Source organism: Mustela nigripes, chromosome 5 (assembly GCF_022355385.1).
Source record: "Mustela nigripes isolate SB6536 chromosome 5, MUSNIG.SB6536, whole genome shotgun sequence".
NCBI classification, from domain to species: Eukaryota; Metazoa; Chordata; class Mammalia; order Carnivora; family Mustelidae; genus Mustela; species Mustela nigripes.
In genome coordinates, this window is record NC_081561.1 from 92229021 (window position 1) to 92253648 (window position 24628).

The window sequence follows — 24628 nt, forward strand, 5'->3', positions numbered from 1 at the left end:
GGTTCATATAATGATACACTTAGGCTTCTCTCTGGCCTCCAGCTACCACTTCAATTCACTGGCTCTTAACCAGGCGTACAGTTCTACTGGTTTTCTGCACATTTTCCCAAACACACCGGTGCCTTTACACCTTTGGGATCTTGCTAATTTTATTTTTAACTCCTTGGTATGGGTTTTATCTCATTTTACCTGAAAAATGTGTTATCTTTTGAGACTTGGCTCCATTTTTACTCCTAAGATTTTTTCAGATGATATTATAGTTCTTTGCCTCATTATTACTTTTGAAAGTATCTTACTTTCCTAGAACTTTTATCTTTTGGGTCCCAAATCATAAATCATTATTGGTCCAAAATGGAAATGATTCTTGGACTTTTAACAAGTGCATAAATTTGTTTTTTAAGAGTACTAATATACACTACAACAGGCACAATTCATTTTGGGTTCACTAGCATTAGTTAGTGTAATTAAAATGTTCTTAAAAGGCTTAAAAAGTTTTTGTCCTTATTTTGTCCTTAGCCTATATGCATCTTCAGACTTGCAGTTTTTTAAAACTGTTTCTTATCTATGAACATTAGAATCTCTTGGGGAACTTAAAAAAAAATCTACCCTACAAACCAGTTAAATCAAAATCTCTTAGGTTGGGCTTATCTGTGAACACTCCTTACAGAAACGAGCAAACATTCTAAGTAATTCTGATGTTCCGTCAGGATTGAGAACCACCAGTTTTTAGAACTCATTTTCTTACTCAAAATGTGTGTTTAATGATCTTTTCCCATTTGTTTATGAGGGTATGTTTGCTCTTTTTAAAATATGTGTAAGCTCTTTATAAAATAAAGATATTCGTCTCCTGTCATATTTGCTCTTAAGTATTATCTTGTTGATTTTCATCTTCAACTTATTTTATCTTTAACATAAAACCATTTAAAATTTTGTTTAGCACTACATGGCTGTATTTGTGTGTGTGTGTGTGTGTGTGTGTGTGTGTGTGTGTGTTTCCAGCCTACTTAGGATCTGAAAAGTTCTTATTTTCCACAGAGATAATGAATATTCAGTTCTATTTAGTTCTGGTTTTTCCTTATGGTTTGATAAAAACAGAACAGGAACTTTTAATTAAGTGTTCAGATAAAATTAACTTTTTAATCTATTTATCTGGAACTTAGGTTGTATATGACTTGAGCAACATCATGTAACAGTATCAAATATTAGCATTAGTTTGTGGTTTATTTGCATTTCTGTGTCCTAGCAGAATTCTTAAAAAATAAAGTTAGCCAGAAATAAAGTCTGGGTCGGATCTCGAGGACTTTTTTTTTTTTTCCTTCTCCTAGGACATTTTGATTGATCACTCTCTTAGGATAAAATCTATTTTTGGAATAAAGAAAGCACACGTTTAAATTTTGAACTGCCTTGCTGCTTCTGCAAGACTATGAAGGCTCAGGAAATCCTAGGTTATCTTTGCAGTCTGAATAGAGAAAGATGGTCTTTCATGAATGTGATCTTTTCTTTCTTTCTTTCTTTTTTTTTAAATTTGGAACTTCCTATCTACAATACCTGTAGACCTTTCCATTTCTTTTATATTTCCTTTAAAAATATAACTTACCTTCTTGGACATATAGGTATATATCCAGAAATGCTTTCTGACTAAAATTTGAAGGCATGGCATCAGGATAATAAAATTAATATTACTGTCCAGTATAAATAATCACGTGGATAAAATCAGGAAATCTTTGGCTTGCTTCTCTCCTGCTATACTATCCAGCAATAGGTGAACATGTTTCATTGCATTCTAGGAGACACATAAATGCAGATGTCTAGATTCAATACTATGTTGTTGACTCACTGGTTTTAAATCTTGAGTCTCGGTTTCATTTAGGAATTGTAACCATAGCCATTTTCAGGACACTACCTCATTGAACATGTATTTATTCACTGCCATCTTTGAATTCTCAGAGGACTATCCTTTTTTAGAAATTTAATAGAGAAAACAGTGAAAGCATCATGGAAGCTACCTTAATTCATGAGAAGATGCACTTTGCTATTTGCAAGTAATAAATGGCACATTTAATAAACTGTAACTGAAGTCCAGAAGAGTTAATCTAATCATGACATTTTACAGAGTAAAATGATATTAAAATTTTTAATTTCCTACAGAACTTTATGATTCATGGCATATTCTCATTCCCCCAACAGTTCAGGAAGGGGTTGTTACATTTTCTTGTTTGCTAAATGAGTTTAGGTGCCACACTTCTTAAAGAAAACCCTGTCAAGCTTTAACTTATTTATACTGTTTAACTGCAGGCTGCAAAAGAAAATCAGTGTAGAGATTGTCAAGGGTTTCTATAGCAATACAGGCAAAAATATAAAAACATAAAACTCGTTTTTTTTTTTCCTTTGATGGTACTGAATTTCTCCACCAAATAGTATTGTGTTTTTTTTCTATTTGCTGCTGTTCATTGTGGGTCTATTTTAAGAGATGTGTCTTATTGGTATTGTTTTTACAGGCAGCCCCTAATCACCAAAGGAGAACAGGTCAGCTTGCTCCTGGAATTCAATCGCCACCTCTCCCCACAGATTATCTAGTTGAGATTAACAAAGTTTTACTTTCCATGGATGATGCTGAATTATCACTCAGTGCTCCTGAGCTAAGCACTGCTGCCTACGAAGACTTCTCTTTTCAGGAAGACTCTCTGAAGGTAAATCTCCAGGCATCTCATTTGAGTAGCTGCTGTTTTGTTTTGTTTTTTTTTTTTTTTTTTAAATATTTTATTTATTTATCTGATAGAGATCACAAGCAAGCAGAGAGGCAGGCAAAGAGAGAGAGAGGGAAGCAGGCCCCCTGCTGAGCAGAGAACCCCCCATGGGGCTCCATTCCAGGACCCTGGGATCATGACCTGAGCAGAAGGCAGAGGCTTAACCCACTGAGCCACCCAGGTGCCCTTGAATAGCTACTATTAATGCAGAATAAAGCAAGGAATCTGTCCTGGTGTCTTTGTAGATGGCCTATAATTTTTAAAATTTGTACTAAAGAATTATTAATGGATATAAGTAATAAACCTTGCTCATTTCACCAAGGAAATATCATCAAATTTTGAATTTTTTAAGAGTAGGCATGGATTTTTTAAGTTTGCACAGTTGTTCATTCTTGGCAACATCAAAAACTTCTTTAATCAAACACATGCACGGTCCATGTTCCTTTCTTATAAACTTGATTGTGAGTTTGATGTAAAATATCAGCATTTATGTTGTCATCTATAACAAATTAAGATGGGCCAGTGTTTGAGATACAGAGTAGCGTGTTGCTTATACATTAGTAGAGATCTGGAAGTTTGTAGTTACTCACGAGACTATTAAATACTATCAAGGCTTTTTCATATAATTTGCACTTATGTATAAATTTGCAATAAATCGCTATAGATTTGATGTTTGCTAGCTCATTTCTGTCATTTAAGTTAGCATTACTACATATTTGAAAATGTGAATCATTCCAACTTCACTTTATTACTTTTACAGAATACTCTTGAGGCTTTTTGTATGTCCTCTACAAATACTGCTTTGAGCAACTGTGAGGATTTCCTTTTCTGCCTTAGGGTATTAGGTAGCATTTCTCACACTTTGGCCAATACAGGGTATTATTCTTTTTTTAAAGTTTTCAGTTTTGATGAGCAACAATTATTATATCTCATTATATTTAAAATAAATGTTATGCAAGATAAATTTTTGATTTTCCGTGATTTCATTCTTCTTATCTCTTTCCTGGATTTTGTTAATGTGTGATACTACATTTGTAGAATATCAAAGATCAACTGGACAAACTCGGGGAGCAGATTGCAGTTATTCATGAAAAACAACCAGATGTTATCCTCGAAGCTTCTGGACCCGAAGCCATTCAGATCCGGGATACACTAACTCAGCTGAATGCAAAATGGGACAGAATTAACAGAATGTACAATGATCGTAAGGGGTATGTGTAAATTAAATTAATACTTACTTTTCTTAAAAAGGCCTGGGGTGCCTGGGCGGCTCAGTGGGTTAAAGCCTCTACCTTCAGCTCAGGTCGTGATCTCACAGTCCTGGGATCAAGCCCCCAGTCGGGCTCTCTGCTCAGCAGGGAGCCTGCTTCCCTTCCTCTCTCTCTGCCTGCCTCTCTGCCTACTTGTGATCTCTGTGTCAAATGAATAAATAAAATCTTTAAAAAAAAAAAAGGGCCTATAAGTTCATGGTCCATAACGAAGGTCATATGTACACTAAGATTAATGAGAATAAATTTCACGTCCTTGTCCTAGGCCTTATTTAATAAATTGTGATGAGTGTGATTCCTTAAAGAAGGAGGAATTGCATCACATATAGATGATCTTTTGCAACATAATATCTTAATAATTAAAGGAAGCACCTGTAATCTTTAGGATCTAAATAGTATTCATTTTCTTTAAAAAACTTAAAAAAGATTTTCATTAATGCTCACTTTCTCCACATGCTTAATGATTAATGCAAGTGAAGAACAGGGATAGCTACAGATAATTTGAATCCATGTATAACCCTAAGCCCTTTTTCTTAAAATTTTCTGTCTAAAGTTTTTGAGCCTTCTTCTTTCTCGATTTTGACCGGACCTATTAGTAAGTAGAAATAAGAACAGGTAAGATTTTTGCCAGTAGCTGTGTATGTGGTGGAAAGGCAAGTAAGGTGTGAAACAGTCCATCGTAAAGTATGATGTAAAAGGGAAGTTACCAGAAAAATGTATTGGAAAACAGACATACATACGTAAGAGACATACATAAGAAAACTGAGCAGTATGTTCTTGTTCTTTGTTTTAGCGGCATTTCAAGTGAGTATATATAGTCCTTGAACAGATCATTTTTAATGGTCTTTGGGTGTATTCCCTTATATGGATTTTTAAAATCATCCCTGTACATTTAGACAATATTTTTTACTTACATCTTTATGCGTAGTTCTGCCTAGTTAGACTTGATTATTAGATGATGACTAATTTGTTAAAACATAGTAACATTTTAAAAAGATTTTATTTATTTGAGAGAGTGAGCAAGAGAGAGACAAAGAGCCCGGGGAGGGGCAGACCCCCAGCTGAGCAGGGAACCCAGCACAGGACTCAATCCCAGGACTCTGGGATCATGACCTGAGGTGAAGGTGGACACCTAACCGACTGACCACCCAGGCTTCTCTGTTTTGTGTTTTAGATTCTGCATATAAGTGAAATCATATAATGTTTATCTTTCCTTTGTCTGACTTATTTCACTTAACATAGTGCCCTCTCAATTCATCTGTGTTGTTGCAAATGTCAAGATCTCAATCTTTTTTGTGGCTGAGTAAAATTCTATTTTGTGTGTGTGTGTGTGTGTGTGTGTGTGTGTGTGTGTGTATCACATCATCTTTATTCATCTACTGATGGTCATATAGGTTAGTTCCATGCCTTGACTATTTTAATTCATGCTGCAACAAAACATAGGGGTGCATATATCGTTTTAAATTAGTGTTTTCATTTCATTTGGGTAAATATCCAGTAGTGGAATTCCTGGATCATATATTATTTCTGTCTCCAAGTTTGGTGGAGTCTCCATACTGTTTTCCATAGTAACTGCCCCAATTTACATTCCCACCAACAGGGCACGAGGGTTCACTTCTCTTCACATTCTTTCCAATCCTTGTTATTTCTTGTCTTTTTGATACTAGACATTCTGACTGGTATGAGATGATATCTCATGTGGTTTTGATATTCATTTCCCTCACGATTAGTGATGTTGAACAACTTTTCATGTGTCTTTTGGCCGTCTGAATATCTTCTTTGTAAGAATGTCTGTTCAGGTTCTCTCCTTTTTAATGGGATTATTTGTTTTTCTGGATTGAGTTGTATAAATTCTTTATATATTTTGGGTAATAATCCCTGATGGATAAATCATTTGCGGATGTTTTCTCCCATTCAGTAGGTTGCTTTTTTGTTTTGTTGATGATTTTCTTCACTGTGCAAAAGCTTTTTATTTTGGTGTGGTTCCAGTAGTCTATTTTAGGTTTTTTTTTCCTGCCATATCCATAAATATGGATATTTATGGCCAGTGTCCAAGAGATTACTGCCTGTGTTTCTTTGAGTAGTTTTATGGTTTCAGGACTCACATTTAAGTCTTGACTATTTATTTGCTTTTACCAGTGAAAAATTTCAGGTCTCACACTTAAGTTTTGACTATATGTTTGCTTTTACCAGTGGGGGAAAAATATTTTTTTTCATGGTTTTCTTACTTTTCTGGTTGTGGCCTTTTCTTTGCACTTGAAGAATGGTGATGAACTCCTTTAACTTTTGTTTGTCTGGGAAACTCTGTCTCTCCTTCAATTCTGAATGACTTTGCCGGGTAGAGTATTGATTGTAGTTTTCTTCCTTTGAGCACTTAGAATATACCATGCTGTTTTCTGACCTGCAGAGTTTCTGTGGAAAAATCAGCTGATATCCTTGTGGGATTTCCCTTTTACATAATGGCTTGTTTTTTCTTGTTGCTTTTAAGATTCCCTCTTTATCTTTAGTTTTTGCCATTTTAATTATTCTTTGTCTTGGTCTGGACTTTATTTTGGGACTCTGTGCTTCCCAGACCTTGGTGTCTGTTTCCTTCCCAATATTAGGAATGTTTTCAGCTATTATTTCTTCAAATAATTTTCTACTCCCTTCTCTTTATCTTCTCATTTTGGGATCCCTATAATGTGAATATTATTACAGTGGATGATGTTTTAGAGTCCCCCTAATCTATTCTCATTTTTGTTATTATTTTCCTTGTTGTTCAGTTTGGTTGCTTTCCATTACCCTGGCTTCCAGATTCCTGAGCCTTTCTTTTGTGTCCTCTAATTTGTTGATTCCTTCCAGTATATTTTTCATTTTAGTTATTATATTCATTAACCCTGGCTGGTTATTTTTATATTTTCTTTTTGTTGAAGTTCTCACTGAGTTCAAATATTCTTCTCTCAAGTCTGGTGAGTATCTTTAAGACTATTACTTTGTTCTCTTTATCAGGGCTATTGCTTATCTGTTTTATTTGCCCTTCCCCCCAACCCCACCCATGATTCTGTCTTGTTCTTTCATTTAGGAGATATTCCTCTGTTTCCTCATTTTGTCTGACTCTCTGTGTTTGTTTTGTGTATTAGGTAGGTCACTTATTATCTCTTGGTCTTGAAAGTAGTGGATTTGTGTGGTTTCCTATAAGGCAATCCTGCACTACTGCATGTGCCCTCCTGTTGTGGCTGAGCCATGATTACTATGGTACACTGGTGGGTCAGGCTGGCCCTTAGCCCAGCTAGCTACAGTGACCTGCTTTACCTGCCGTGGGCCCACTGGGCAGGGTTTGCTTCTCTGGCTATTAGGCTCTACCACCTTGGGTTTGTTGGTTGATGGGGCCAGCACTTAGTCTGGCTGTCTGCAGTTAGCTGCTGTAACGGCTGCAGCTGCAGGTGCAAGGAAGGCCAGGACCTGCTCTCTGCACAGCCAGCTGAGAGGCCCAGCAGCAGTGGGCACTAAGTATGGGCACTTTGGTATATGGGGTTATCCCCTCTACCCCCAGGTCAGGAGTCACTTTGGAGGGATGCCTGCCCAGGTGAGATGGTTGGGTGGGACGGGTATGCAGAGGAATGCCAGGATGGAGCATGTGGTGCTAGCTAGCCAGGTAAATGGATGAAAAGTATCATAATTGGCTCCCAGAAACATTTGGCTACCTATGCTGGGCAAAGGTGAGAAAAATGGCACCTGTCAGCACTTTTGTCCCTGGGGAAATTTCCTGGAGATCCCTGCCCCTCTTGTAGTTTTGTGCTTTTCTTGTTTGTTACTGTAGAGTTGGAGTGTGTTAGTTTTCTTCTGTAGTCTATGTGATGCATGTGTATGGTATAAAATTGATTTTTCTGAACTTGGTAGTATATTGACATCAACTGTATGTAATGATAACTTTTTCTCTTTTTAAAAATCTTCCAATTTGTATATTTGCATTGGCTAATGTGGTAGAACTTTAAGAACATTGTTGATTAGTAGTGCAGAAGTTCTGCTGTTTTCTTGATTATAAAAATTTTACCTTTTATAAAGGTAACATGGGAATTTTCAAAAATTTAAGCACCAAACTATATGTAACTGTATTTTCTTTTTTTTAAAGATTTTATTTATTTATTTGACACAGAGAGAACACAAGTAGGCAGAGAGGCAGGCAGAGAGAGAGAGGAGGAAGCAGGCTCCCTGCTGAGCAGAGAGCCCGATGCGGGACTCGATCCCAGGACCCTGAGATCATGACCTGAGCCGAAGGCAGCGGCTTAACCACTGAGCCACCCAGGCGCCCTGTAACTGTATTTTCTTATGTTAGAAATTTGTCATAGCTTTCATTATTTTGTTTCCTTTGTTAACTTGATTGCATTTGCTAGAGTGTTGTCTTGTTTGTTTTATCCCAACATTTGGTTGCATTATGTTCTTATTCTTACTTTTTGTTTTTCTTTCCCAACTTTGGTAACCTATTATAATCTTTATTTTTCTCCATCCATGTTTATCCATCTTTCACAAGTAGTGAGAACTTTTTTGTATTCTTTTTTTTTTTTCCATAAAACATCAAGGCAGTGGCAAGCGTCCTGCACTTTCATGGTTTCTGTTATCACTTATAATCACATGAGGGTGACCACCAGGTCCATTTGTCTGTACCAGGTCCTTGTGCTGTTTGGCTTATAAAACTTTTAAAATTTTTTCAGGAGTAGAATTTAGTGATTCATCACTTACATACAATACCCAGTGCTCATCATAGCAAGTGTCCTCTTTAATGCCCATCACCCATTTTAGCCTATTCCCACACCTCCCCTCTGTTCTCTATAGTTAAGGGTCTGTTTTATGGTTTGCCTCTCTCTCTCTCTCTCTTTTTCCTTTCCCCTATGTTCATCTCTTTTGTTGCTTAAATTCCACATATAAAAGTGAAGTCATAGGGTATTTGTCTTTCTCTCAATGACTAATTACACTATATGTTGACTAACTGGAATTTAAATAAAAAGTTGAAACAAGAAAAGAGAAGATTAATCTATAGGAAAAAAAAAACACAACTTTTCAAACTTTCTTGGCCAATAGTAAAAGTATGATAAATACCATGAAAATATAGCAGGTCAACTTTCTTTGAAAATTCCCTTATGCCTAGCTTACACTGGTGCATGGTGTTAGTTTTCATATTTTTCCAAACAAGTAATTTTGCAACCATCTTAGATAAATAATGGAGCCCCCTTTTCCTGGACAAATTTCTTCCCTTTCCTTGAGCCAGTTATTTCTTCCTTCTCATCTTGGATCCTTAGATCCTTATGTATCTTCTCTCCTAAGAATGTCTTCTCAGTTATTGATCTTCTGTACTTCCTTTGGTGGCTTTCACTGCACAAAGTTCAGACCTCGCATCTTGAACTTGGAAGCTTTTTAACTTTGTTTTCCCAGTGGCCTAATTTCTTATACTTTTATATATTGCTCAAAAAAATTTCTTTAATTTCACAAAATCTTGATTAAAATTTTCTTTGTTTTCTTTTCCTTCCCAGTTTCTGATTCTTACTCAGAATTCCATCTTCTACAAAGAATAGTTTTCCTTCTTAATTTCATCAGTTATCCTTTTCCCATTATTTAAAAATGTTCAAAATTCAATTTTAAGACTTCGCCCATCCACCTACCTCTGTATATACTTGTCTATCCATCTGTCCATGCACCATCTGTTTGACCAATATTTATTGAATGCTGACTAATTCAAGACATGTACAGTTACGTGTAAGTAGTTATAAAGGATTATAAGGCAGGTGTACTAAGTAGATATAGTAGTCTGTCTCTCAGGGTCCAAGTATGTATAGTAGAAAAATATAGACAGGCATTTACTATATAGTACACAGTGCTTTGATGGAGACAATACAGAAGACCATGCTAGGCACCTTGAAGGATTTGGGAATCTTCTTGGAGGTTAGCCAGGTGAAGGAATAGAGGGAATGCATAAAGTCATAGATAAGAGAGTATAGTGCAGTTGATGAAATGGAAATAGTCCAGCAGGGTTAGAACTCATAGCAGAAAGATGAAACCAGAAATGTCTGAAGAGGCTATATTAGAAGGACCTTGTATATAGAGTTAAGTAGAGCTGACCCTCGAACAGCATGGGGATAGGATCATTAGCCCCCTGCCCCTCAATGTAGTTAAAAGTCTGTGTATAACTTTTGGCTCCCCCCAAATTTAACTATTTAATGCTTACTGCTGACTAGAGCCTTAATGATAATATAATTCATTAACATGTATTTCATGTGTTCTATGTATGATAGATAGTATTCATACAATAAAATAAGCTAAAGAAAACAAAATTTTACTAAGAAATAATAAGGGAGAGGAAATATATTTGCAGTATTTATAAGAAAAATCCATGCCTAAGTATAGGGAGCCATTACAGTATTTTAACAAGGGAATGGCAGTTTGCTGATTGTAGAATACATTGGTAGAGGACGAGACTGAGAGCTGAGAGGACCCGCTTGTGTTGGTTGCATGATGATGATTTGGTTAGGACAGTGGCTGTGGAAGTGGAGACTAAAGGAAAATCTGAGCACTAAAAAGTTGAGTCAGCAAAATTTGATTCATGGGATGTTGGAGTATGGAAGGAGGAGGAATAAAAAAATGAGCCCCAAGTCTTTGGCTTGAGGACCTAAGTAGGTGGTGGTACCATTGCCAAAAACAGGGTCCATCAATGGTGAGATGAGTTTGTGGGCAAGATGGTAAGGCCAGTTGAGATAGTAGAGGTAGCAAACTCCTATGTTTATAGAACAGATCTAAAGCTAGAATGCAGTAAGGCTGGGACTTCGAGTCTGACTCTCTGGAAGACCACAGTCCTTTGCACTACTGTACTGCCTCACATGTGAGCTGGCAGGGTTAGAGAGGGGGTGATGGCTTTTTGAGTCTTACCTGAACATGCATCTCCCTCTCTCCTTTAAAAAAAAACTTTCCTATTTAATCCATAGCTATGCTGCTTAGATTTATTTGAAATTTATGCTCTGTTACAATGATACTCATCTTTACTAAATATAATGTTTATATTCTCTAGGTCTTCAGACCTTTTAGGCAGACTTCTTAGCAACATTTTCTATTGTAACATCTGAAAAATTAGAATTTATGTTTCTTTAGTGATTTAGTGATTGCATAATTTTAATGAAAGGTAATTTCATTATTTCATAAAATTCATAATTTTATGAAAGGTAATGAAGATGGCTCTATATCTTCTCTTAGTGTTTTGTTGGAAGTCCTCTTATTTTTGTTGTGCCCAAGAGAATGTTGCTTCCCTGTGGGTATGCAACAAATATTAACTGAATTTTCAAAATGATTTTCATGGAAGAAGGAAATAGAAACGTTTTTAGGAGTTAGTGATGCCAGGCACTATTTTATTATTTTTTGAAAAGAATATTATCTTTTTATCATGCAAAGTAAAAATTTTATTAAAATGGTTAAAATCTCAGGGATATCATCTAACACTCTTCTAGCACTGCTACTCTTAAGAAAAAATAAAAAAAAGCACAATGATGTTTGTTAGGATCCAAATCCAAAAAAGATTTTTCATTGTATACTTAGTTAATGTGTTCCAAATGTGGCAAGCAGTGGAGTTTGACATTATCTCATTTCTAAAGGAGTTAGGTTTAAATAAAAGTCTTGATAGCCCTTTGTCTCATTGGCTAATGCTTCCGTGCTGTGCTGTGTTCAGATAGAGGGGATACTCCAGACTGGCCACCACACAGCATGTTAGCCAGCTAGGGCTGCCGACATAAGATACCACGGATGCCGTGGCTTAAACAACAAACGGATTTCTCTTGGTTCTGGAGGCTGGAAGTCAATGGTCAGGGTGCTGGCAGGGTTTGTTTGTTTATTTGTTTGTTTTTAAAGTTTTTATTTATTTACTTGAAAGAGAGACAGAGCATGAGCAGTGGGGAGGAGGCAGAGGGAGAAGCAGACTCCATGCTGAGCAGGGAACCTGAAGTGGGGTTTGATTCCAGGATCCTGAGATCATGACATGAGCTGAATGCAGACGCTTAACTTAGTGAGCCACCCAGGTGCCCCAGGCAGGGTTACTTTCTAAAGAGGCCTCTCTTCCTGACTTCAGATGGTCACCTTCTCCCTGTGTCCTTACACACTATGGCCTTTCTTCTATACTATTGCAGAGAGAAAGAGATGTCAATCTCTGATATCTGTTTCTCTTCCTATTAGGACGCCAGTCTTATGGGATTAGGACCCCAGTCTTAAGTCCTCGTTTAACCTTAATTAGCTCTTTAAAGGCCTCCTTTCCCCAAATGTAGTCACGGGGGACTAGAGCTTCAACATATGAATTTTAGGAGGCACAATGAAGGAGAGATAATGGAGTGCAAGGGGATTTTGAAGTATTTTGGCCTTTTGGGTTTTGTTCTAGCTGGGAATGAAGTATCCTGGAAGTAAAACACCTCACCCCCTGAGGAAATAGGGTAATTAATCACATTTTATATATTTACCATGTTAAGTGTTTAAAGTTGGGTAGGTTAACATGGCTGCAGCTAATCAATCTTGATTTTCCAAGCTGGGGCAGGCTGTCTCTTCAGGTAAAAACCTGCCTAGTGTGTTTGTGTATGTGTGCATGCATGTTAAGAGAGAGAGGGGCAGGATTGCTTTTGCTATGGTGCCTGTATCTCTAAGAGGAATCATGAACTGTAATCTATGAAAACTGGTCTTACAGAGCAGTGAGCTGTGAATGCATTTGTTTTGGGGCTTTTCATTTAAATGAGATTTGAATTTCCTTTTTAGAAAAATTGCTTCTAGATGGTCCTGGAAAATTTGGAAACCTATTTTGTTTCTTGTCCTCTAGTCATTTTGATAGGGCTATGGAAGAGTGGAGACAGTTCCACTGTGACCTTAATGACCTCACACAGTGGATAACAGAGGCTGAAGAGTTACTGGCTGAAACCTTTGCTCCCGATGGTGGCCTGGATTTGGAGAAAGCCAGGATGCACCAGCAGGTGAGTGTTTTCAAAAGAGGATAGGTGTCTCTCAAGAGGTGTCATATTTCTTTGGTGTACATCATTGAGGACCAATTTTGAAAGTAAAGGGTAAATATGTTACCTTTTCAGGGATACATGGATAACCTGTAATTTTTGTTCCAGTTCTACTTTTCAAGTTCAGAAGTTGAAGAAACACTAGTATTTAGAGTCTTTATTCAGGACTTTAGAAATTTACATTAAACATGCTCTTCAGTGGTTAATGTAAAAAAAAATGTTTATTTTTAAGATTTTATGTTTGGAATAACATTTGTTAAATTTTGTATGCAAGATTTTTTTCAAGGACAGAAGGATATTTGCAGACCTCGCCTGTTTTCTGTACTTAAACACTAGGCATCTTACTTTTCTTTGTATAATTGATAATTCTCCTATAAGTAAATTATTCCTGAGCTGTGTCAGGTGAGTCTAATTTGGTTTTGGGAAATATAACACAATAGCTAAATCAGTTCTGTTGATACTGGGTCATTAAAAATAATGGTCCAGGGGCACCTGGGTGGCTCAGTGGGTTAAAGCCTCTGCCTTCGGCTCAGGTCATGATCCCAAGGTCCTGGGATAGAGCCCCACATCGGGCTCTCTGCTCAGTGGGGAGCCTTCTTCCCCCCTCTCTCTCTGCCTGCCTCTCTGCCTACTTGTGATCTCTGTCAAATAAATAAATTAAAAATCTAAAAAAAATGATCAAAAGCAAGCAAAATGTCAATTTACCATTGTTAAAAATATTTTTTATTAAGTTTTTAAAATATACTTTACGTAGAAACCTCACAAGGAGTTAGAAAATTCTTTTATTTTTTTCATGAGCAGTTAATTTTTATGAATTTTATTTTTAAAGTTATAGATATATGCTTAAATTTGACTTTAAAATGTCCCTTTTTAGTTTTTTGCTTAAAAATTTTCAGAATCATGAAACAGTATCTCAGTCAAATACACATTGAGGTTTACTTACATATGGTGGGAAATAGGGTATGTGGGGGGTGTGTACGTATACATGTATTTAGAAATGCTTTCAAGCACATATTTGGAAGAAGAGAAACAATCCACTTTACTCAGACATAATTGATGCTTAGGTTTCAGCGTAAACAGCTGTTATTTGAGTTATTAGGCTCTCCTCTTCCATTGTATTTTGCCTGATAGTATTCATGAGAAGGGGTTAGAGTTTGAAATAGGTTTCATTTAGTATTCATTGAGGTTTAGGTAAAGTGTTTTAAAATACCCTTTTCATGAACAAAAAATGCTCTTCCCAGACTTTGTTTCTCTAACACTTTATCTGGTGCCACAGGACCTTTGTGCATCTGTTGCATAGTTCCATTTAGTAGTGGAATTCATCTTGAGTTGTACTCTGTTACAGGAACTCGAAGAGGGCATCAGCAGCCACCAGCCCAGTTTTGCAGCCCTAAACAGAACTGGGGATGAGATTTTACAGAAACTCTCCCCCACGGATGGAAGCTTCTTGAGAGACAAGCTGGCAGGTTTAAACCAGCGCTGGAGTGCGATCTTTGCAGAAGTGAAGGACCGACGGCCAAGGTGATTTAGCTCTGTAACTTGAGGGCACAAGGGTAAAGAGCTTCTGGCAGAGGCTTTTAAGATGCAGTCAGATGAGTTCAGAACTCTTCCATTGTCTGGTATCACAGCAGGAGTTGTACTGACAGTTAAGACCACCGGTGTGATGTTCTATGTTTTTTTAAAAAATGTTGTCTGTTACTATATTTTTAGGCTACCTGTAAAGTGTCACTTTTCTACTCAGTTGTCCTACAGTGTGAAAGATAGCTTTATTCCTCTCATTTCTGACGTTTTATTATGATATGGTGACTCTGTGGGGGACACTTGAAGTCAATGGGGAGCAGTCTGGACTTGGAGTTTGACTAGGTTCAGGGTCAGACTTTTCACTCATTCATTTCCTAACTGGGTCTTGGGGTGTTTCTCTGAAATCCCTCTTACGTGGTAGTTCTTTTTTTTTTTTTAAAGATTTTATTTATTTATTTGACAGAGAGAGATCACAAGTAGGCAGAGAGGCAGGCAGAGAGCTCGGGGGGGTGGGGTGGGGAAGCAGGCTTTCCACCTAGCAGAGAGCCCGATGTGGGGCTTGACCCCAGGACCCTGTGATCATGACCTGAGCTGAAGGCAGAGGCTCAAACCTCTGAGCCGCCCAGGCACCCCATGAATGATCATCTTTTTAGGTTAATGGCAGTTTTGGGTTGAAAGGCTCTCATTTTTTTTTTCCCCTGCTAATTTTAACTCTGTAGATGCTGTATGGATTTAGAGATAAGCTACTGTGTTGTTAAAGACCAAATTAATATTTTATCAAGTCCAGTTTTACAATTTAAATATTCTACATAAATGGAACTATGAATATTTGGCCTATGGCAGCTTTTTATAAAATCACATCATCTGTTGTTCTGTGTGCTTTGTAAGAGGCAAATAACGGTTTGTGCGTTTGGGTTGAGAGGTTGCTGTGTGGCAGAGACCGCGTTTGGCACCTGGCACACATTGTTTCATTTTATTCTCTCAGCTGCTCTGGGGTGCTTACACCCATTGTATAGCTTTTGAAACTGAGGCTCAGAGCGGAGATCTTAAGTAGCTTGTCCAAGTCTCACAGAAAGTTCGTGATGGCACAAACTTAAGCTCTCAAATACTGTGCTTGAACAGATTCGACAAGACCACCGAGCTCTCCAGCCAAGTTTCCTCCTCTGTATATAAGAACTGTGATACCCTCTCAGAGATGTTATGAGGACTAAATGAGACAATGTTGGTAAAAAGGGTGTTCCCAGACTATTCATAGTAAACACTCAAAATATCTAGTTCTTATAATACTAAAGTTAAACTAAAACTTATTCTCTAAGCATGTTATTGCTGAATTTTGCCAGTTGATTTTATCAGTATTAATTGAGCTGTGTGTTTAGCCTTGGGGGGTTTAAGTGTGACTTAGGAACTCGGAGACTAAGATGAAGAAAATGTTTAAAGGGACAAAGGACATGGTGTGATTAAAGAGAACATCACTAGGAAGATACAGTGTCATCACAGAGGCAGGGGTGATGGGATGTGGAATTTAAGCATCCCACGGGAAGAATCCTAAAACTGAGTTTTGAAGCACTTGTAACAATTTCCCATAAAGTCATCCTAGGGAGGGCCTTCTGGGGAAAAGAGTAGAAGAGGCAAAGGTGGGAGGCATGGAGTAGCATGGCCAGGTGAGAGACCTGCAAAGTTACATGGCGTGAGGGCGGTTCAGGGGACCAGGGACGGGATTGGAAGCTGAGGTCCCATTGGACTTTATGTGGCGTGCTAATGAGTTTGCATGGAGAGTCCTTCTAGCTTGAGAATCATCTAGCTCCGAGGTCTTCTTAAGGAAAAAGATGTACCTGCTGGCATGGTTTTAACAATAATAGCAGAAATTCTTCTAAAGATTTTCAAATGGATCTCTATGGAATGTGGTAATTATTGCTCCTGAGACTAACAAGGTGAAGCTAATACATATTTTACTCATCTTGGGGATGAGATAAGAATAATGAATTGCTTCTCCAACATCTTATATTTTAACTAAAGCAATATTTATTTTCATAAATTTATGTTTAACTTCATTTCAGGTGGTAACTTATCTTAAATTGGGGCCATCTTGCAATTTTAAGAGCTTGTATGTGTACTGTTATCAGAGTCATTGAGGAATAGCACACAGTTTAATTTGTTTTTATATTGAGTGCCTGTAGTTAAATTTTTGCACAGTTCATCAACTCATGCCGTTATTCCTTAATGAGCAATTGTTATCTCCTGTTTGAACATAAATTTATAACTTGTTTTTACTCTTAGTGATAACATTTAAAATGTGGATTATATTTAGCTGGTTTGCGGATGAAGATTTTGTGTGACTCAAATATGTCTTCTTGAAAACGCTTTGATGTTAGTTTCCTCATAGATATATTTTCAAAATATTGTTAGTCATGATTATGCAACATTGAAAATACAAATTCCAACTTTTTTTTTTAAATACAAGGTTTATAGTTCAATTACTATTGGGGTGCTTACAAAGTTGTTACTTAAGTTTACGAGTCTTCGATATAGAGGGTAAATTAGCTGTTTTGGTATTGTCAGTCTTTAACACTTAGTACCGTTGCTTGCTTGCTTGATTGATTTTAATCTTGAAGCAGTGTTTTCTTTTGATGGATGCTTAAAAATGTGAGCTTGTGATTTTGTAGTGATTTTCATTCATTTTTAACATTAGAATACTCTAAGTATTGCTCTCTGTTAAATACACAAATATTTCTTTAGCATTTGATTATATTTATATATTGCATCATATGTTAGGGTTTTTTGTGATTAAAAAGTCATAGCCATAAAAACATAAATTTTTTTTCAGGATGGCACGATGCAATTCATTAAAAAAATGCATTCAATTTTTAAACTAGGAGCTAATGGCCACAACTATAAAAATAACGATACCACCACCAAACTGTAAATAGCTTTCAAACCCTCTCTGAAAAAATACATAATCTTGTTCATCATATGAGTTCCAGTCATATTCTCATCTTCTGACAGATGGTTTATATACTTATAAATGTTATTCTTATAACATTTAAAAGATCTAATTAAGGCAGTTCCTTTTTTATATTCATATGACTATTTGTTTCCTTATATCCTTTAAAATTTTTGCTTTGTTTTTTCTAGATCTTTTTTTATAACTTGGTGCTATATTCAAATATAATACTTATTTTAACGAGCTAACCAAATCTTCATTTTTTCTTAGTCTTTCCTAATACTTGTAAAAATTTTCCATTCTCAGTATCTTGCCCTGTTCTTATTCTTTCTTTCCTATGAATAAAGTAGAGTAATAGTTGCCACCTAATGTGAATAATATGTCATATAATGATGACTTTTTATCTCCATCCACTACTCAAAGAGAATTATGTGTTTTTCCTTATTTTTTGAGATAAAGACATTTTTCTTTCTTTCTTTTTTTTTTAACTTCCATTATGTTTTACAGTGGTCTCTAGCTTTTAAAAAAATCTTTTTATATTAAATTTTGGTAGAATTTTTCATGATGAGAGAAGATAATGTATATAGTTTCAATGTTTTTGAACTTAATGAAGGTAGCATTTTTATTCTCATATTATCAAAAAAAACTTTGGTATTGCAGAAAGTATATGTTAGTATTAACACTCATTTAAAATATATATTAAAATAATTACTAGGATTTTTTTTACTATGTGGTGTATTTAGTTGTGATATTCAAAGCAAATATATAATGTTCTGCCTGACTGGATAATTTTTGTCAATGTTTTTCAATAATATATTCTTTTAGGCTAAAAGGAGAAAGTAAGCAGGTAATGGAATATAGGAAAAGACTAGATGATATTATCTGTTGGTTAACAAAGGCCGAGAATGTTTTGCAAAAGAGATCAACCACTGAGCTGGAAGAAAACCTGCAAGAATTAACAGTAAGTGGTTTATTTGTTTCTGTATTTGTCAGTGCTTTTTGGTGCATGAACATTTACACTAAAAATAAGATATTGCATGACTGAAGAACAGGGTAAGAAAGTTTGTGGTAAATGTGGTAAACTTTCAAGAGGAATTTTGTTTTTCAAGAGCAGCTATAATTTCATTCTTGCAGAGGTAAGGTTTCACTCACAGAAAAGTGGTAAATTATGTAGTTTCAAGTATTAGACCAAAGATTCTTAGAATATTTTAAATAGACGTTGTCATTTTAGAATATAGTAGTACTATGAAGTATAATTCTTTGCTTTTATAATTACTGATTACTAGGCTTAAAATTGAGTTTTACAAGAAAACTCTAAATGACTCAACAGTAACTCACCTCAGCTTACTTCAGGCTTAGCATCATGCTTTTACTAATCAAATTTCCTTTGTTGATCCACAACAAACAAGGATTGTCTATAGTTGTGTAGGTGTACAATATATAAAAATACATAATGATGAGTATACGTAAATGTATCCAAATATCCATATATTTTTATATCTATAAATTTTGTATTTTTTGTGCTAAGAATTAAAATACTGGTTGCAGAATAGTAAGATTAATGTCCTCATATTTTTACTAAAAAGAAGATTGAGGCAATGTATAATAATGTATAATATATAATGTATAATAATGTATAAAAATGTATAATAATGAAAATATGTGGCAAACAATTACTAAGTTTTGTTTTCAAAATGTGACAAATACTTAGCAAACTTCTTCCTGTTTTATCTAAAAATTTCCATAGTTTTCTTGGGATATCCCATTTTTTTTTTTTTTTTTTTTTTTTTTTTAAAGTGGTACATTTTTTTAAAAGATTTTATTTATTTATTTAACAGACAGAGATCAGAAGTAGGCAGAGAGAGAGGGAAGAAGGCAGGCTCCCCACTGAGCAGAGAACCCGATATGGGGCTTGATCCCAGGATCCTGAGATCATGACCTGAGCTGAAGGCAGAGGCTTAACCCACTGAGCCACCCAGGTGCCCCGGAATATCCCATTTTGTAAACAATTTGGGGTCAGTTACAAAGAGTGGGACAGTATATTAGGGTAGATAAGATATTAGGTAGAGGTGCATAAAGTGTTCCTGTTGCATTCTTTTTTTTTTTTTCTTGCCTTTGATTAGAATGGATATTATTTTCATTATCTAAGAACAGTGTGTTAAAGTATCAGTGTAAATATGATATAATATGAACCTGTTAAGAGAATGGGGTCAGGGCAGGGACCAGAGGGCAAATTCATAGTTCTTAAGCTTACAAATGCACGCTGAAAGTATGTGTTTGTTGTCAGTTACAGTTTGTTAACTTAAGTTCCAGTTACAGTCTGTTAACGTAAGTTCAGGCTTCTTACAAGTTTATTTTCCAAGTAAAGTTAAAGACAGTAGAAGTCCACATTCATAAGAATATTTCCCAAAGAGATTTCTGATACAGTTCTTGAACTTTTTCCAGTATGACAACTTTCTAACTGCAACTCTATTCTGACTCTTTTAGGACTTGACCCAGGAGATGGATGTACAAGCAGAAAAACTCAAATGGTTGAATAGAACTGAATTGGAAATGCTTTCAGATAAAAGTCTGAGTTTACATGAAAGAGAAAAAATTTCAGAAAGCTTAAGAACTATAAATTCGACATGGAATAAGGTATACATTAAGAATTAGTGTGATGACTTTCCATGGTTATTGATTTTGTTTTCAAAGGAGTAAGATCATTTAACTTTTGGTTTCATATATACCCAAATTTGGACACATTTTACTAATGCTGACTAATGTTTGTAATTAATTATTTTTTTCATCTGTCATGGAGAGAAACCTATATCCTTAGAGAATACTTTTTATTTTATGTGGGATATTTTGATCTGGGGATTTATATGTTACATACTATATTAAATAATGAATATATGTTAGAATAAGCCAATAAAATGCCATAAAAAATTATAAAATTGTCAATTAAGAGCGTTAACGCATTATTTATTTTTAATGATTTATTCATTTATTCATATGTCTAGCATGTTCCAGGTGGAATGTAATAGCATGTGCTACAACTATGACTAAAATAAGGTCCTCTCCCTCGTGCCATTACCTTTTTTTGCAGTTCAAATGATTTAATGCAGATAAATTCATAGATTTCTATTTCTTTTGCTTTGGCAGATACCATATTAGAGTGTGCGGTCTGGCTGAGACATTGGATATGTCTCTATCCCTGGTTTGGATAGATCCCTTCTCAGTCATTTTTTCCCCTTCTTATCCCCTTGAAATGATAGCCATCATTCTATATGTAATGAAGCAGATGCTTTATTGATCTTGACTCTCAAACTGAGAAATACTGCCTTGATGAGTCACTGTTACTAATGACTCACACATGTACATCTCTGGCCTTGACTTCTCTCCATACTCTAGACTTGCATGTACAATGCCCTGTTCAGCATGTCCCCTTGGCTGTGTAAGAGGCATTTCAAACAACCAAAATCAAGCTCCTGATTTCTGCCTCCTCCCTGTGCTTTATTGTACTTCTACCTCAGTAGGAGGCTGGTAAATGGCTCATTATTGTTTGGCCAAAACCTTTGGATTCAATCTTAGGCGAATCATATTTTAATTAAAAAAAAAAAACTCCAAAGCTTGGAATCATCATTGGCTTCTCATTCAAATACATTATGTATTTGCTGGATGGTTTGATGGATGGCTGTATGGTTAGGTACATGATAAAGCAAATACAGCAAAATTCTAACAATTGTTGATGTTAGGTGGCACATTGGGTATTCCCTGTATATTTTTTTCAGCTTTTTCAGCTTTGTAGAATTTCCCAAGTTTGACTGCTTTTCACTATCCCCATTGCCGCTAACTTGTTTTTAAACTACTGTCGTCTCTTGTCTTGATTACTGCCATGGACTCCTTATGGGTGTTCCTGCTTCCCTTTGCCCTTTGTCCAAGCAGTCAAAGTATTGGTTAAAACATGATTCAGATCCAATAACTCCTCTGAGCAAAGCCTGCTAATGGTTTCCCGTCTCACTCAGAGGATAGGCTGAAGTCCTGAATGTGACTTTTTAGGCCCCTGATGTTCTGGCTTCCTGTTGTCTCCCTGACTTCATCTTCTCTTCTCTGTCCGTTACACCCCTATCCACACATGTTGGCCCTGTGTCAGATGTGCCAGACTCATCTTGATTTAATCAGAGCACACATCTTTTTTTAACCTAAAGGATGTCAGTAGACATTATGTAGAATAGGGCACCCTGGCTAATTTGGGAACACCATGTTAGACAAAGCTAAAACTTCCTTTATCATAGGATTTCACGTAGATTGTAAGGTGCATTGTAAGTGTCCAATATCAGACAATGCTTATTGTGCAGAGAATTTGGATAAATGCACATGCACTTTGGGAAATACTAATCTGGGGTATTTCATTCGTTCATGCATTTATTCATTCAGTAGTTTTGGACTGGAGTCTAGCTTTATGTCAGGCACCATTTTGAGAACCAGGAATCCAGCAAAGAGTATGACACTGCTTTTAACCTGAAGAGTTTATCTTGGGTGAGACAAGTAACCAAGCAATTATAACATAGGGGCATCCACAGGGGCATGAAGGTAGAGAACCTATCTGGCTTTGGGAGGTAATCAAGGAAGATTTTGTGGAGGACATCATATCCATGTGAATTTATAAAGAATGATTAAGTATGGATCAGATGAAGAATGGGGGAAGGGGCATTGCAGAGAGGAGCAGCAGCCAGTGAAAGGATCTAGAGAAGACTGAGAATGAGCATGGTGCATTTGGGTCCTGCAAGTAGCTCAGTGGGAGGTGGAAGGGTGAGGAAGGAAGATGCTTGCAGAGACCAGATCCTAGTGGCCTTCCCGTGCATCACAAGGAATTTGAGCTCCATCTTGAGAATGGTTCGCCACCTTGAGAGCAGTGGGCAGCTGCTGATGGTTTTAAGCAGAAGAAAGTTACATTTTGAAAGATCACTATAGCTGCATAATAGAATGGAGGCAGCGATCCTAAAGATAGATAGCTTTAGGACATCAGGATATCAAGGAACTCCTCTGAGCAAAGACTACTATCCAGATCAGGAAAACTGATCTGAAAAGATCAATGAGAGTCATTAGACAAACCTTGTGAAGATGGTGTCAGGGAAATGGATGATGAATTCAGATTTGGCCATGTCTGAATATCCAGCTGACAGAATGAGCTGTGCTAAAGATGTATTTTTTTGGAGTCTTCACACTCTTAAGACTCCATATGATAAATGAAACCATTAGAAACCAGGACCCAGGGAGAGAAGCCAGGGTCAAGGGTAAGAAGACCAAAAAACCTACGCTGTAGATTGTCAGTATTTGATGGATGGGCAGAGGAGAATGAGCTGATAAAGGATGCTTAGATCAGTCAGAGAGGGAGGCATAAAGTCAGGATTGCAGAATATTCACAGTATCCCGGGGAGAGGGAGGAAGGGCATAAAGTGTTCCACAGGACTAGGACAGCTAAGGACTGGCTGGCACTCTGCAGAGTAATGTCAGTGGAGGGGGTGGGCTCTGGGAATACTGCAGTGAATATGAAGGTAGAGACAGAAGCTCAGGCGTTGAGGGGGAAGAAAAGCAGCAGAACTATCACTTAGAATAACACTTCCTCTTTCAAAAATACAGTCATCTTTATTTATATAGTATTCTTCTCTTTGTTTGGCCTGATGCTGTAGATATGCAGAGAAGTGCCTAGCACACTGAAGGAACGCATCCAGGAACCTTGTTCTGTGTCTCAGACAAGAATTGCTGGTAAGACACAGTTTACTTCTTCACAAAAAATGTTTATAAGTGTAGCAAAATTTTATGATGATAAGCATAATGTGTCAGTTAGAAAAGCTTATTTAAAAACATGTTGCAATTGTGATTTATTATTCTGCTTTTCAATTATTTGAAATGATTTTTTTTTTTTTTTAAAACACAGACATATTTCACCCCCCAGTGTGTGCAAGGCATTCCTCCTCATGGTAGCTAAGACTTCTCTCTTTCCTGGGCCTAAAGTGGGATCTGGGCCTCCTCTGAAGAGGCCGCTGAAGGCAAGGGGTTCTGCAAGGTCGGGGAGTGAAGGGATAGTCTTCTGGCGATGTGCTGTTTATCAGGGCATCAGCTAGAACCTGCTAACATGTTCTGGGGTTGTGTTAACCAGACACTGATCATGAATGAAAATAAAACATTTGGATGGATATCCTTGGAAACAGGTGGGAGATGGGGATTTAGAAGAGTTCTTCACCCCAGGGAAGGTCTTTATGGACAAATACTGGAAGAAAGAAGAGTTTTCTTTTTTTTCATTTTTAAAAAAAATTAATTTAGGTGCGCCTGGGTGGCTCAGTGGGTTAAGCCTCTGCCTTTGGCTTGGGTCATGATCTCAGGGTCCTGGGATGGAGCCCCTCATTGGGCTCTCTGCTCAGCGGGGAGCTTGCTCCCCCCCCTCTCTGGGCCTGCCTCTCTACTTGTGATCTCTCTCTCTCACTGTCAAGTAAATAAATAAAATCTTTAAAAAATTTTTTAATTTAACTTTTTTTTCAGTGTTCCAAGATTTATGCACCACTCCAGTGCTCTAAGATTTATGCACCACCCCAGTGCTCCATGCAATACATGCCCTCCTTAATACCTACCACCAGGCTCACCCAACCCCCCTCCCCAAAACCCTCAGTTTGTTTCTCAGAGTCCACAGTCTCTCATGCTTCATCTCCCCCTCCAATTCCCCTCCAATCACTTCTCCTCTCCATCTCCCAGTGTCCTCTTTGTTATTCCTTATGCTCCACAAGTAAAGGAACCCATATGATAATTGACTCTCTGCTTGACTTACTTCACTCAGCATAATCTCCTCCAGTCCCGTCCATGTTGATTCAAAAGTTGGATATTCATCCTTTCTGATGGAGGCATAATATTCCATTGTATATATGGACCATATCTTCTCTATCCATTCGTCTGTTGAAGGGCATCTTGGCTCTTTCCACAGTTTGGTGACTGTGGCCATTGCTGCTATGAACATTAGGGTACAGGTGGCCCTTCTTTTCACGACATCTGTATATTTGGGGTAAATACCCAGTAGTGCAATTGCAGGGTCATAGGGAAGCTCTGTTTTTAATTTCTTAAGGAATCTCCACATTGTTTTCCAAAGTGGCTGCACCAACTTGCATTCCCACC

The 24628-nt window shown here is 36.9% G+C and overlaps 1 protein-coding gene across 5 annotated transcripts in view; it reads left to right on the forward strand.

Moving 5' to 3' along the window:
- UTRN (utrophin) overlaps positions 1-24628 on the forward strand; it is a 501914-nt gene that overhangs the window by 213364 nt on the left and 263922 nt on the right. For all 5 annotated transcript variants that reach the window (XM_059400879.1, XM_059400881.1, XM_059400882.1 and 2 more), the window contains 7 exons: positions 2499-2690; positions 3786-3958; positions 12831-12981; positions 14363-14538; positions 18305-18440; positions 19967-20116; positions 23155-23230. In XM_059400879.1, coding sequence (XP_059256862.1) covers positions 2499-2690; positions 3786-3958; positions 12831-12981; positions 14363-14538; positions 18305-18440; positions 19967-20116; positions 23155-23230 — 1054 coding nt within the window. The remainder of the gene's footprint in view (positions 1-2498; positions 2691-3785; positions 3959-12830; positions 12982-14362; positions 14539-18304; positions 18441-19966; positions 20117-23154; positions 23231-24628) is intronic.